Source organism: Hemiscyllium ocellatum, chromosome 23, assembly GCF_020745735.1.
Source record: "Hemiscyllium ocellatum isolate sHemOce1 chromosome 23, sHemOce1.pat.X.cur, whole genome shotgun sequence".
Classification (NCBI taxonomy): domain Eukaryota; kingdom Metazoa; phylum Chordata; class Chondrichthyes; order Orectolobiformes; family Hemiscylliidae; genus Hemiscyllium; species Hemiscyllium ocellatum.
In genome coordinates, this window is record NC_083423.1 from 38,511,100 (window position 1) to 38,527,382 (window position 16,283).

At 37.1% G+C, this 16,283-nt stretch overlaps 1 protein-coding gene across 2 annotated transcripts in view; it reads left to right on the plus strand.

Moving 5' to 3' along the window:
- The window catches only part of cog5 (component of oligomeric golgi complex 5), a 127,060-nt gene extending 110,993 nt beyond the window's left edge, over nucleotides 1–16,067 (plus strand). For both annotated transcript variants that reach the window (XM_060842895.1, XM_060842896.1), the window contains 6 exons: nucleotides 3,845–3,948; nucleotides 4,127–4,358; nucleotides 7,671–7,747; nucleotides 12,648–12,774; nucleotides 13,392–13,471; nucleotides 14,379–16,067. In XM_060842895.1, the coding sequence (XP_060698878.1) occupies nucleotides 3,845–3,948; nucleotides 4,127–4,358; nucleotides 7,671–7,747; nucleotides 12,648–12,774; nucleotides 13,392–13,471; nucleotides 14,379–14,493 (735 nt within the window). In that variant the 3' untranslated portion in view covers nucleotides 14,494–16,067. The remainder of the gene's footprint in view (nucleotides 1–3,844; nucleotides 3,949–4,126; nucleotides 4,359–7,670; nucleotides 7,748–12,647; nucleotides 12,775–13,391; nucleotides 13,472–14,378) is intronic.
- The last annotated feature ends 216 nt before the right edge of the window (nucleotides 16,068–16,283 follow it).

Below are 16,283 nucleotides of genomic sequence, written 5' to 3' on the forward strand. Positions count from 1 at the left end.
TCTTCATAACCTTGGCAGATTTCTCCCTTTAAGCATTTATCCAATTCTTTATGGATGTTAATATGAAATCTGATTTCACCAACCTTTAAGACCGTTTTGTAAAAAATTCTGCAACATAGAGTCATGGAGTTGTACAACTTGGAAACAGACCTTTTGATCCAATTCGACCATGCCGACCAGGTATCCTAACTGAATCTAGTCCCATTTGCCAGCATTTGACCCACATCCCTCTAAACCCTTCTTATTCGTGTACCCATCCAGATGCCTTTTAAATGTTGTAATTGTACCAGCCTCCAACACTTCCTCTGGCAGTTCATCTCATACATGTGCCACCCTCTGCCTGAAAAAAATTGCTCCTTAGGTCCCTTTTAAATCTTTTCTCTCTCATCTTAAACTTACGCCCTCTGGTTTTGGACTCCCCGACCCACCCTGGGGTAAAAAAACGGGTTTGGTATGTTTTGGCGCAGGCATTTTGGCACGGCTGTTTGGGCGCCAGTCCATTTGGCAATGGACATTCTGGTGCTAAGAATATTTCTTTATTTGTAAATCTGACTGTATGGACAAACTTAGTGTAACAAAATTTAATGTTTTTATTTTCCAATCAAGTTACAGTTTTAAAACTTGTTAAAGTTCTACCTTTAAATGATGATGAATCAATCAATGTTTTTTCCTAGTGCCAAAACGTCTGGTGCCAAATCAGCTGGTGCCCAAACAACCATGCCAAAATGCTGGTGCCCAAACGGCTGTGCCCAATCGTCCCATTCCATAAAAAACCATGGTCATTCATTCTATCCGTTTTATCAATTTCTGTAAGGTTATCCCTCAGCCTGTGACCCTCCAGGGAAAATAGACCCAGCCTATTCAGCCACTCTATATAGCTCAAACTCTCCAAACCTGACAACATCCTTGTAAATATTTTCTGAATCCTCTCAAGTCAAGGATCTCAAGAAGATCGCAGGAACTTCTGGATCTCCTTTCAATCACTTTAAAACTGCAACCACTGGTTATCAATTTTTCTGCTAATTGGAAATAAATTGTCTTTATTTGCTCTTACAAGACCATTCATGATTTTGAATACCTTTTGTAAAATTTCCTTGCAGTCTCCTTTAAGGAAAACAGCCTCAGCTTCTGAGTACCTCCACAAAACTGTTAGATTTCAACTGTCATTTATATGCCTGTTTCACAAACCTGTCTATACTGTGCTGAATTGTATCACTATCTCCTGTATTGTTAACTACATTTTGGAATTATATCCTGCATATTGAAATCACCAAGTTACATGAAAAGAGCAATGGTCCAAATACTGACCCTGTGGAATATCACTGAATGCTATAAAGATTAACATCAACACTCCTGTTTTCTGTGCCTTAGCCATGTATGATGCTGCCTGCCACTATCCCTTCAATCTCGTAAGTTTTAATCAAGCCAAAAAAAAATTTCCTTCAAGTTCATCCTATCAAATATTAGTCCATACTTTCCCAAAAGCAAGGTAATTTTGCCTGAATTATTGTCTCAAACAATTTTTTTTGCCATTGATAGTCCACAACTGTCCTGCCTGTTAAGTTTATCTATTATTTGTAAACAGGAATTAGACGTTTATGGTCATCCAGATTCCCCCTGTATCAGCGTGTGTTTCTACTCTTCGTCTAAGTCACTTTTTTTGTAATCTCTCCGTGAACTTGCTATTTTATGTCTATTTGTGCTGAATCATATGCAGTTTTATGAAATGAGAAACAGCTATCATTATTCAAATTATTTGGCATACAAATAGGGAACAGGTGTATAGTATTTGGTCCCTCTGCCACTCAATTTGATCATTGCTGATTATAACATCAAATATGCATTCCCAAGAACCCTTGATTACCTTTCACCTTCTTGCTCAGTAAGAATATATCTCCCTCTTCCTTAAACTTAAAAATTTTCAAGGACTTTAGTACCACCGCCTTTTCAGCAAAATTTCCAAAGACTTGTGATCCTTTGAGAGGTCAGCTCACCTTGTTTCTGTTTTAAATGTGCAATCTCTGATTTTTAAATAATGTTCCCTAGTTCTTCATCCTCCTATAACAAAAAATATCCTTTCCACATCCATCCTGTTCAGAGTCCTCAGGATCTTCTATTTCTATCAAGTAATCCCTTGTTTTTCTAAACTGCAGATTCAAGACTAGCTTGACCAATCTTCCCTCGTAACACAACCCACTTATTTCCAAGTATTGGTCTGGTAACCTTTCATTGAACTGTTTGCCACACATTTGCATTCTTAAGTTACGTGACCATTACTGACACAACAGATGTGTCTCAACAGTGCCCTGTATAACTGAAGCATAACCTCCCTACTTTTGTATTCTATTTCCCTTGTGAAAGATTATAATCAATTAATTTTCCTAATTACTTGCTGTACCTTCATACCTCCTCACCCTTTGAGATTCATGCACAAAGCTACCAAGTTCTTCTACATTTCAGAACTTTGTAATCCCTCACCATTTAAATATGCTTCCTTTTTACACTTTTGCCAAAATTGGACAATTTTTGTTATCCCACAATATACTCCATTTGCCAGATCTTTGTTCTCTCACTTAACAATCTGTATCTCTCTGTAGTAATCCTGTGTGCTCTTGACAACTTATTTTCCTACCTATTCTTATGTCACCGGTAAATTTGGCAACAATATATTCGGCTCCCTTCATCTGAGCCATTTATATAAATTGTAAGCAGCTGAGACCCTAGCACCAACCCCAATTGCACATTATTTGTTACATCCTGCAATTTGAAAAAGACCCATTTATGCCTACTCTTTGCTTTCTGTTTCCCAGCCAATCTTCTATCCATGCCAATATGCTATCCCATTCACCATGAGTTTTTATTTTCTGTGCTAACCTTTTATATGGTGCTTTAGCAAATGCCTTCTAGAAATCTAAGTACAGTCCATCCATCATTTATCACAGCACATGTTACTTCTTCAAAGATCTCCAGTATATTGATTAAACATGATTTTGCTTTCACAATGAAGATGTAGATCCCAGGTGGGACCTCTCAGCTTCGAGATCGGTCAAAATAATCAACAGAATACACCTGGGATCTACATCGGGATCTACATCTTCAACAAAACAATGTTGATTGCCTGATTAGCTTAAACTAATCTAAATGGCCTGCTATGATTTCTTTAATAATAGCTTCTAATATTTTCCCTAAGACAGCTGTTGAACTAACTGTTCTGCAGTTTCCTATTTTCTGATTCAATTTTTTAAAAATAAGGAGTTAAATTTGCTCTCTCGCAATCTCATGTAATTTTACCCAAATAAAGGGAGTTTTGGAAAATTCAGACCAAAGCATTATCAATTTCAATAGCTACTACTTTGAGGATGAAGTCTATTTGTACCTAGGTAGTTATCCACCTGCAGCTTCAAACATTTACTCAGTCTTTGAAATTTTTTTTTAAGCTTGATATTGTCTTTAATCCTTCCAGTTAACTATGGATAGTGGGTCCACCCCGAGGAATTTATCTTAATTTATTTGCAATGTATCCATGCTTTCAAATCTTAAATATCCCCTTTAAATATCCAACACTGCATTTCTGTTGATAGATCCTTTAACCTATTTTGCCAGTTCACTTTAACCAGCTCTTCTTTTATGCACTCATAATCGTGCTTATATAATTTAAAATAAAATGTTGGACTTAATCCCCTCTCCCTCGAGCTAAATGTAAAATTCAGTCAAATTATGGTTGCTGCTACTGAAAATATTTTTGTGTCAAATTTAAGCAAAATTAATAGTCCAACAATGATTAAAAGCTACTTAGCAAATTGTTAACATCAAATTTCAATTTTAAATCTTTGTTTCACTTTAGGCAATTCAAGCTCTCATGGGAAATGCAGTTCAGCCATTACTAAATTCTGTGGAAGACTCAGTTGAGGCTATTATTATCACTATGCACCAAGAAGACTTTGCTGGGTAACTATTAAAATCAAGTTTAGGTAACCTAAACTGGAATGTCTTCATTGTAAAGCTCTTCTGAATTTGACAATACACTTTAAGTAAAGGAAAAATAAAAATATTCTTAGAACTTAGGTAAGCGATTGTTTGCTCCTGGAAGGATAGTTTAAATAATGATTTATATACATTTGTACAGGTCTTCATCTGGGAAGCCAGAGGTCCCATGTTCTCTTTATATGAAAGAATTGCAAGGCTTTATATCACGTATTGTGAATGACTACTTTAAAAACTTTGAGTGCATGGATTTCATCTATGACAGTACAGAAAATATTGCACAGAGAGCTATTCAGCTATTTATCCGTAATGCAAGTCTACTGAAATCACTGGGGGAAGGAGGTAAAATGAGATTAGCTGCAGATTTTGCACAGGTAAGAACAAATAACAGGTATTATTTTCTTCTTTGTCTCTGTTGGTTTTATTTTTAGATTCCAAAGTACAAATTTAGTGTCAGCATAACAGGATGCGTCATTACAAATGACACTAAATAATCCGACCTGGTGAACCAGTTGCAAAATAAGCAGAACTGGAATTCCAAAATATGTATCTTGATAGATAAAATGAATTAGAGTGTGTTCTTTATGAATATTAAATAAATAATTGTAATTAAATGAATACCTCATTTGCCTAACCTCAGTTTATGACTTTTTAGAATTTTGTTTGGTTTAGGTAGTATCAGAGCTGTTTCACAGTTGATCAAGTTTATGTTGATATCATGTATTTAATCTGCAATCTTAAGTCTTTTTTCCTTTTCTCTGTATCCTGATCTTTGCTGACACGAGACATTGATTTTGTCTCAGATCTTCTTGGTACTCTCCACTCCCCATTCCAAAGGCTACCCCACCTAATAGTCAGCTAGGCTGTTAATCTGGCTGCCTGCAGCTGAGGAATTGAGACCAACATTGGTAATCAGGTCCTGCAATTAAATCTAGGATTGGTGCACACCCATTATTCTGAATTTTCCAACATGAAACCTATACTTAACACTGCTTCCAAGTTAATATTTAGTCCATATTGTAAATCTTTTTTGGATAACTTCTCTGTTCAAAATATACAACAGTGATATTGATGCTAAGAATAGAAAAGCAGAATTGTTTTTTATAGACGTTAAACTTATTGCTCGGAGGTATGTGGGGATACTCCTATTGCGAACATAAAATGTTAATGTACAGATGTAGCAGGTTATTAGGAAGTCAAATGGCATATTGGTCTATACTGCAAAGGGATTGAAGTGTGGTGTTTGTTCAGTTATAAAGACGTGGTGTTTTGGTATTTATATATTAGGGGGGACATGCTTACCTAGGAGGCAGTTTAGCGATAATTCACTGGATTGTTTCTTTAGATGAGAGGATTATACTGTGAGTAAATTAAATCTCCACTCATTCGAGTTTGTAAGAATGAAAGGTGATCTTCCTGAAACATACAACTTTTGAAAGAGCTTTTTTTTTTGAAACTCATTTATAGCGCATGCATTTGTTGCTCATTCCTGGCTTTGGATTCTAGAACACAGGGCACAGCCTTAGAATAAGGGGTCAGTTATTTAGAATAGAGATGAAGAGAAATTTCTTACACGTGAATCTTTGGAATGCTAAGAGAAGATAAATCCCCAGGAGCTGATCATTTGTACCCTAGAACTCTCTAGGAATCTAAGGAAGTGATTGCTGGGCCGCTTGCTGAAATATTAGCCAGAAGACTGGAGGTTGGCTAACGTAGTGCCACTATTTTAGAAAGGTGGTCAGGAAAAGCCAGAAATCTGTAAACTGATAAGTCTGACATCTGTGCTAGGCAAATTGTTGGAGGGGATTCTAAGGTGCAGGGTTAACATGCATTTGGAAAGGCAAAGACTGATTAGGGATAGTCAGCATGGTTTTGTGAGTGGGAATCATGTCTCACTAACTTGATTGTGTTTTTTGAAGTAACTAAGAGGATTGATGAGGGCAGAGCAGTGGACATAATCTATATGGACTTCAGTAAGGCATTCGACAAGGTTCCTCATGGTAGACTAGTTGGCAAGGTTAGTTCACCTGGAATACAGGGAGAGCTAGCCATTTGAATACAGAACTGGCTCGAACGTAGAAAACGGAGAGTGATGGAGGAGGGTTGCTTTTCAGACTGGAGGCCTTTGCCGAGTGGTTTGCCACAAGGATCAGCGCTGGGTCCACAGCTTTTTGTCATTTATGTAGATGATTTGTATGTGAAAGTAGGAGGTATAGTTAGTAAGTTTGCAGATGACACCAAAATTAGAGGTGTAGTGGACAGCAAAGAAGATTACCTCAAAATACAATGGGATCTTGATCAGATGGATTAAGGGCTGAAGAGAAATGTGAGGTGCTGCATTTTGGAAAGTCATAGCGGCACTTTTACACTTAATGGTAAGACCCTGGGGAATGTTGTTAAACAAAGAGTCCTTGGAGTGCAGGTTCATTGTTCCTTAAAAGTGGAGTCGCAAGTAGATAGGATAGTGAAGAAGGCATTTAGTATGGTTTCTTTTATTGGTCAGAGCATGGAGTATAGGAGTTGGGAGATCGTGTTGAGGCTGTACAGGATGTTGATTAGGCCACTTTTGGAATATTGTGTGCATTTCTGGTTTCCCTCCTATAGGATGGTGTGAAACTTATAAAAAAACAAAAAGACTTACAAGGATGTTGACAGGGTTGGAGGGTTTAAGCTATAGGGAAAGACTGAATCGGCTGGGGCTGTTTTCCCTGGAGTGTCGGAGGCTGAGGGGTGACCTTATAGAGGTTTATAAAATTGTGAAGGGCATGGATTGGGTAAATAGACAAGGCCTATTCCCTGGGTTGGAGGGATGAGTCAAAAAAGAGGGCATAGGTTTAGGGTGAGAGGGGAAAGATTTAAAAAGGACCTAAGGGGCAATGTTTTCATGCAGAGGATGGTGCATGTATGGAGTGAGTTGCCAGAGGAAGTGGTGGAGACTGGTACAATTACAACATTTAAAAGACATCTGGTTGGGTACATGAATAGGAAGGCTTTAGAGAGATATGGGCCAAGTGCTGGCAGATGGGACTAGATTGTGTTAGGATATCTGGTGGGCATGGACGAGTTGGACCAAAGAGTCTGTTTCCATGCTGTACATCTCTAAAGACTCGAACTGTGGATATTTCATCATTGAGCCTTACATTTTAAATGTGACATTTTTAATCTCTCAGGGAATCGAGCTATGGGGAATGGACAGAAAAATGAAATCATCAGGCGTTCAACTGTGATTATACTGAATTGTTGAGCAGGCTTATGATCTGCTATTGCTCTTATTTCTTATTCTTATTAAGGTTGAGTAGTTATTCGTGTGACAAGACAGATGTAGTTTGGATCTTAAATATTTATTTACATATCTCTTTTGCTGGTATGATAATAGCATCTTTATTTTTATATAATGACATCTAATCATCTTTACTCATTATCATACAATGACACAACACACGTTTTTTGTGTATTCTGTATTTGTCAAGTTTCTGTGTATTGATGTGTGATTCCATTCAACAGTTGGATTCTGCTTAAATTTATTAAATATTTAAGGCATATTGTATCCAATTCTCTCCTTGTTTAAAAGATGACATTAACTGATATTTTGAGTTCAAGGGAATAAAAAAAATTTATATATTTGGTTATAAAACTAACCTTTAGACATGTTCTGTTATTCTGTACATTACCTTGCAATCTTACAGATGGAATTAGCAGTGGCACCCCTTTGTAGAAGAGTATCTGATCTAGGAAAATCTTATCGATTACTGCGATCATTCAGGTCAGTCCATTCTACTCAAACTGGGTTTCAAGAGTATGTTTATATCTGAATAGATACCTTTTTATTACTAATAGAAATAATATGTAATAATTTTGAGTTCTTTATACTTTATTCAGATTATAAATTCGGGATGAATAAGCTATCTGATAATGTTTATGAATGATTTATTATTGTCAGAACATTGTGAAAAGCAAATACATGTACTTTAATAATGGTACAGTGGTGTTTTAATCAAATTTTTTCACAGTATGTTATATACAAGAAGTCAAAATTGCATGATTCCTAGTTTTTCTTTGATAATTACGTATTTCAAAATAAGAGCAGGAACCTGATGTGTTTCCATGAACTGACATCAAGGCAGTTGTTTCTTGAAACATAGAATGGTTACAGTACAGAAGGAGGTAATTCAGTCTGTCATGTTTGTGCTGGTTCCCTGTAAGGACTAGTCCCATGCCCCTTCCTTTTCACTGTTGCACTACATTTTTCTTTATGTTTTGGATGATTATCCAATTGCCTTTTGAAATCCACAATTGAATCTGCTTCCACTACAGTCTCCACCAGTGCATTCTGCACATTACTCACAATTTTAAATCAAAGACTTTACTCATATCTCCTTTGTTTACTTTGCTTATTGTTTTAGTGTTATCGATTCTCAAAGTGGGAAAGGTTTCGCTCTATCCATTCCATCCAGAGCCTTCATAATTTTTAATATCTGTCAAATTTCCTTTCCACTGTCTCTTCCGAATATGCCCAGCTTTGCCACTCTGTCCCCATCATTTAGATTAGATTCCCTACAGTATAGTGCTTCATTCCTGGAATCATTTTTATAAATCTTTTCCACGCTCTCTGTTGCTTTCTTGAATTGACACACTATTCCATTTAAAATCAAACTAGTGTTTTTTTAGTATACTGTTGCTTTATTTACAAAACCCATAGCCCCAAATGCCTACCTGCATTCTCAGCCTGCCATGCCAAATTCAGTGATGTTTACATGATAACCTGAGCTCTCATTGCTTCTACATTCCTTTAGAATTGTATCTTTTATTGTATATGGTCTTTCCTCATTCTTCTTGTCAAAATGTATCAGTTCAGACTTGTATAAATTAACCCTAACCTATTATTGAGTTATACAGCAAAAGAAAAGACCCTTTGGTCAGTGCCGACCAGACATTCCAGTCTGACCTAGTCCTATTTGCCACTGTATCTAAACCCTTCCTATTCACATACCAATCCAGATGCCTTTAAGTGTTGTGACCTCCACTATTTCCTCTGTAACATGCTCATCCATCCCATCAGTTTATGTCCTCTTCACAGTTCACCAAACTTGCAAATTGATGTTACCTGAAAATTCTGAATTTGTGCCCGAGGCACCAAAGTCTGTCATTTACATAGATTAAGGCAAATTATGGTTAGAACATCAATCTCTGGGGAACCGCAGCAGTCCAGAAACAACCATTCACCACTATTCTGTTCCCATCCCGGCCAATTTTGAATCTATGATGCCATTGTCCCTTTTATTTTGTGGATTTAAGCTTTATTGATGAGCCTGTTATGTGGCACTTTATTTAGAGTTACAAATCACACAGCACCAGGTGATAGTCCAACAGGTTTATTTGGAAGCATTGCTCCTTCATCAGGTGGTTGGAGAATATAAGATCAAAGGACACAGAACTTATAGCAAAAAGACCTGGATTGTTCGTGAAGTCTCTCATCTTTCAGAATGGGCACGTTGGATTCAGTTATTTCATATGTAAATTCCAGAACTTTCTTGAAGTTATAGACACAGACACACACATCGGTCTGGGACAGTTGACCTCAGACCTTTGGGTGACCATCCTCCAAGGCGGACACTTCAGCGGTCCAGGACATTCGACCTCTGACCTTCAGGTGGCCATCCTCCAAGGAGGACTTCGGGACAGGCAACAATGCAAAGTGGCCAAGCAGAGGCTGATGGCCAAGTTTGGAACCCATGGGAATGGCCTCAACCTGGACCTTGGGTTCATGTCACACTAGCGGTGACCCCACTGCACTATACACACACACACTCCTACAGACTGACAGACCCATACATTCATGCAAACTCTCTCTCATACGCTCACACATACATTCCCACACTCTCACGCACCCTCTCACAGACTTATACCCCTTTACACTCACACTCACAACACATACTCTCTCATGGACACTCATAGCCTCCCGTGCGCGCGTGCACACACAGGTTTACAGGGTGAATTTGTAATTTCAGAATTACATTTTATTTTGCTCAAAAGCTGCATGAATCTATGTAAGATGCTGTAAATCCCTTTTTTAGATTATAATCAGTTTGAACATTGGGACATAGACAGCCTCATACCTTCAGTGCATCACCTGGGTCAACATGACACCTATTGGTAAAGTTCATTAGATTAGATTACTTACAGTGTGGAAACAGACCCTTCGTGTGGAAACAAGTCCACACCGACCCGCCAAAGCGCAACCCACCCATACCCCTACATTTACCCCTTACCTAACACTACCGGCAATTTAGCATGGCCAATTCACCTGACCCGCACATCTTTGGACTGTGGGAGGAAACCAGAGCACCCAGAGGAAACCCACGCAGACACTGGGAGAACGTGCAAACTCCACACAGTCTTTCGTCTGAGTCGGGAATTGAACCCGGATCTCAGGTGCTGTGAGGCAGCAGTGCTAACCACTGTGCCACCGTGCCGCCCACACTTCACTTGAGAATGTAACTTTAAAGTTCTGGAATTTACATATGAAAGAACTGAAACCAACATGCCCATTATAAAAGATGAGAGTCTTAACAAACAATCCAAGTCTTTTTCAATATATAATTTCAGTTACATCACACTGTCAACTTTTGCTATAAATTCTGTGTCCTATGATCGTATACTCCACGACCACCTAATGAAGGAGCAGCACTCTGAAAGCTAGTGCTTCCAAATAAACCTGTTGGACTATAACCTGGTGTTGTGATTTTTTTAAACTCTGAACACCCCAGTCCAACACCAGCATCTCCAAATCATGACTTTATTTAGATGTCTTTTAGAAGTTCACATATACCTCATCAACTCTCAGAGTGGAAAGGGTGTTTAAATATGTTGGATTAGTTCAGTTTGCATGTGCATGCACAAAAGTCTCAAACTGACCCTCTCAAAGAATTGCTTGAGATTTGATAGAGATATTCTCCTTCGTCAAAACGCTGAAATTACTAGTATAATTTACCCAGAAATCTGTGCTAACTTTATTTACTGCACCCAAATAATCGTTGTTTTCATCTGAACTCTCTTTTAGAATTTTTTAGAAAAGTTTTCGATTTTAAGAGAATGTTATGTACCACATACAGAGCTGGTTAACAAAACTGACTCACGGTGCAGGAAGGGCTGTTTCTACTGCTTCCTGGAGAAAAGAATTACACAAAGTAATGACATGGGGAAAGAAAAATCATATCTAATCTCCATTTTAAAAGGGAGACCTCTATTCTTAAGCTGTGACCACTAGTTTTCGACTCCATCACAATAGAAAATATTCTCCCAATATCCACCAGATGTACGGTCACAACATCCCAGTGAATCACCTCTGCACTCTCTCTAGAACAACCAACATCCTTCAAAATCATCAACCAATTCTTCATCCATGCTAACGTTACTTACTCCACCATGTGCTTTTATCGTGTGTACAATACTTGGAGCTACTTTATGAAATGTCATTTGGAAACCCAAAGATACTACATAAACTGCCTTATCCCTCTATTCCTTGTTAATTTATCAAAATAACTCAAACTAGTTAAACACAATTTCCCGTTCCCAAAATAAAATAGATTCTGCCTGATCCTCCATTATGATTTTCTAAATATCCTATTTTAATCTACATAGTGTATTCTAGTAGTTTCCCTGTGACAGATGTTAGGCTAACTCCTACTTTGTCTCCCTCTTTTTTGGGAAAAAAGTGGGGCATTAGCAATTTTCTGTTTTAAAGCCTTGAGATACAGGCCCTCTGGTCCCGCTACAGAGGGGAATGTGAAGAATGATATAGTGAATGATAATGACCTAGAACTTGCTGTCTACAATAGTAGTGGAAGCAGAGGTGATCGGTAATAGTATAGAGGCTCAAGGCAAATAAACTTGCTGTAGGAATAGTGAGATAAAAGGGGCTATCCAGATTGCTGTAGAGACCCAGCATATGGATTTGACGGGCTGAAAGTATTCTTTCCATGTTGTTATGGCTCAGGCAAATGTGCAGTGATTTGGTGGTCCTAAAACAGTGAGAGAAGAGACAAATAACCTGTTTTTTAAAATGTGATATTTATTACAAATTAAGATTGGAGTTCCCCAGTCATTGATATAGAGCAACAGAATCTATTACATCCAGCTAAGAGGGCAGATGGGCACCTGGTCCAAAAGACAACACATACAAAAGCATTCTTTCAGTACTGCACTGAAGCATCAACCTGAATTGTGCTCCAATCGAAAGTTGGATTTGTACCCTAAACCTTTGAACTTAGTGCAGAGTGCTACCACTGAATCACAGCTCAGACATGAAGATTTAAGTACTTGCAATTTGAATAAATAACTCAAAATTGTGGGAAGTAAAATGCAAAATATGAATAATAGGTTAGAGGAAACATGTCTATTTGAAGTATACTTTTTATATATGTTAGTTTCAATATTATTCCATCTGTATATAAGATGTATGAAATATTTTGTCACAAACATATTTTTTCAATAAATTTGCTGCTAAAGCAATGAGCAAGCTACACAGGAAGAGTGAAACTAAAGCACAAATATCAGAAAGCTTTGCTCAGGAAACAGACCACCTCACAGTAGGAATAGTCTTGTAATTTAATTCTTTAGAAGATTTTTGTATACATCTTGTTGAAATGTTTTCTATTTCACAGACCATTACTCTTCCAGACAAGTGAGCATATTGCTAGTAGCCCAGCTGTAGGGGATATTATTCCATACAGTACCATTCTTCACTTCCTATTCACCAGAGCACCACCTGACCTAAAGCCACCACACCAGGTATTCAAAGAGCTGACTAGTTTAAAAACTAAAATGCTTTCAATTTTCACTTTTCTGGGTAATTAATCTAATTGTCACACTATAGCAGTAGTGAAGGTTTTGTTTGTGTCAGTTGATATGGGTATGTAAATTCATAATCAAATTGTCTTTGTTTTCTGTTGAATCTGTTTTTACCTTGCTTTAAATTCATATTAAAGGTTTTACTCCTCATGAACTATACTTCCATACCACTGAAGTTAATCCTAGTTGATTTTGGGGAAATTATCATCATTGATGTTAACTATTAAGACTTTGCAAAGATGTAATAATAATGCTAGGTCTCCTTTTATTCCAATAACTATTAATATACTAGATTCTCAAAGTAGTATTCACTCAAGTTGTAAAGAGATCCTGATTTTTTTTTAAACTTAGTTACTTCAGTTTCAGTTTAGCTTCCCCTTAAAAGTTAACATTCTGGCACTGATCCTGAGGTTTTATGCCTCAATCTTTATTTTTGATATAGAATGTTTTATTTTGACACAATATTACAAAAAAGGTAGAAGAATTAATGTTGCAATTTCACTGTCTTTTTAATTACAGTATTACAGTTATGTAACAACTGTTGATATTAATTACAGAGGGCAGAGTGGTCTATAGCTCGATATTCTCAATGGCTTGATGATCATCCATCAGAAAAGGATCGACTAATTCTCATCAGGTAGCAATTAGATAGTTTCTGCAATTCTGAATGATTCAGTATTTGCATCATATTGAAATGGAGTCTAGATACTGTAGAGGGCATTAAAATATTGATATGCTAGCTTTTCATCACTCAGCTCAGTTTTGCTTTGAAATGCAACAAATTACATAAGTTGGTGAGTTTTCATTTTATGGCTATTCTCATACAACTGTGCGCGCCTAAACACGGTGGCAATGTTTACCTTGCAATATCCCAGCTGCGTCCATTGATGGCTGGAAAATTTAAATGAGAGTCGTTGCCATACATCTCTTCACTCAACATCAGTATTTACAGTATGGAAACACTTTCATCTTGCGATGTAGTTGAGAGATGCAAAGTATAACTGCAACACAGTTTTTAGGATTCTAGAACCCATTATTAAGACCTTTTTTTCAAGATCAGCCTTATTTAACCAGATTTTCACAAGATAGCTCTATTTTATTTTTGACAAAAGCATGCACAATTCTCATCACCCTCTAGGTGAAGTTCTGTTCAATTTCCTTGTCTATGTCCAAATTCATAAAATATAATCAATCGACTTTATGCTTTCTGTCTAGTTCTGAACTTTTTGCAGCAGTAAATAATTTGCTTTTGTTCATCAGTTTTGTCATTTATGCTAATATCCCACATGGGGAGGAGAACCTTTGTCCAACGTCCTTCAACCCCTGCTCTTTCTCTCAAATCTATTCACCTTTTCACGATCTGACCAGGCTTAACCTTCTTATGAATACCTATTTAAACAAAGACCAATGTCATGTACTTGATTATCAATGTGGCTTAGTAATGTTTTTGTAGATTTGAGTTTTTTTTATATTGTAATTGAGATAATGTATGCTGTATTTATTGAGAATCCTAAAATGCGATTACAAAGTTTTGTTTCTTTCAGGGGTGCTCTTGAAGCTTATGTTCAGTCAGTACGAGCGAGGGAAGGAAAGGAATTTGCTCCAGTATATCCAATAATGCTACAACTTCTCCAAAAGGCAATGATCAATGTACAATGAAGGTTTTTATTTCCTGAAACAAGACGTCTCAATCCTTGGAACTACTTGCCTGCATTGTTGGATAACTGTTTAATGTAAATATCAGTTACAAAGGGAATGGGGGATTTGAATTTTGGTAATCTTTGTGGGAGTTTCTAAATAGTTTATTATCTTTAAAAATCAGTTAGAAAGAACTGTTAATTCATTAACCATTTTGTCATAGTGTCTCACGAACAGCAACAACATAAATTGTGTTGGTGGCATTAAGTTTAATCAGTGTTGTGCAGGACAGTGAAGAAACCTTTGCTTCTCTGCGCAGTCCATGAATGGAAAAGGGCTCAATTTAATACCTCATCCATTGATTATATTAGAAAACTGCACCCAATCTAGATGCTGTTCTAATTTGAATTATGTACACCAAATCAGCTGCTTAAAGTCAGGGGCTGAGAATGTTTTCTGGGTCTTTCCCCATGAAGTCATTCATATGAAACATTGAGTTTAAAGGAAGTATAACAAAGGTTTAGCACTGGAGAAGGTGCATGTCATGCTGACTGCAACTTAATCTGCTCACTTACCATTTTATGCACAAGCCTTTTGACCTAATGATGTAGGGCCGAAGAATTGGGAGATAAATTGTCAAACTGAATCCAGTGTAGCCACGCACCCTTGTCACATGGGTACTTTAAGGTCTGTCTTTAGGTGTTTTCAAATACATTGAGGGGAAGGGTAGGCAATGATGCTCAACACTCTCCCTCATATCCCCCAGCAATTTTGTTGTTTTCCCTCTCTCCTTCAATACTCTTCCATTTTCAGCCCAACAAACCTGATTTGCCATTTAAAGGAGATGATCTGATAATCCTCACCTCCAGTTTCCTGTTTTATCCCCATAAAAAATTGTTTCTCAGCCTTGAATATACCTAGCCTTAATAGTCTTCTGTGGTAAAGGATGCCACAGATTCACAACCCTCAGCAGAAATTCCTCAATCCCTGACAATGTTCATTCTGCAGCAGCTGGAAGTAATGGAAGGTGAGTCACAAGAGGAGATGGAGATTTCTTTAGGTACTTGCAAACATAACTGATTTAAAAGATTCTTATAGCTAGTGTAAAACTAGTAGAACTACAAGTAAATCAGTCTCGTGCAAACAAGCAAAAACCTTTTGGTTCTGGCCATCTGATTGCAAAGCTGGTGGAATTATGGAGCTACCTGGACAGGTAAAACGAGCAATTAGAACATCAGAAGTTTCCTTCGAAGTTCCTCAGATGCATGCGTGTTAAGACTGCATGTTAACTTATGGCCCAAATCTTTCAATAATGGAGAGAGACAACTGAAGGTTTTGCTTGAGCTAATGTCGATTATGTACTTTAAAGGTTGGACCTTCAATAAATGGTACTGGCCTCCAACAATGTGGATTTAAAACTTAAAAACTCTCTGCTGAATATTTAAACTGATTAGCAAAATCCTGTATAAATATCAGAATTATTGTATAATATAAATGGATTTTAAAAAACATTTTGATGTAGATAAAATGGTTTGTAGCATTTTATGTACTTGGTTTATTGTAAAAACATATGACAGTATCAAGAATTTTGACAATGAGACATTTTACAACACACCAATGAACATCAATTAAAAATAGTATATTCTGCTCAGTACTTTTATTGCATTAAGATTTATTTCCACAAGAATTCTAAAACATTATAGTTGAGACCTTTGAAATCTTAAGCAAGTAGTCACTGGAAGCTAACTTGTATATTTTTATGCCATCATCAGCCAAAATTCTCTCACCAAGCAGCTTTAGAATTGAACAGT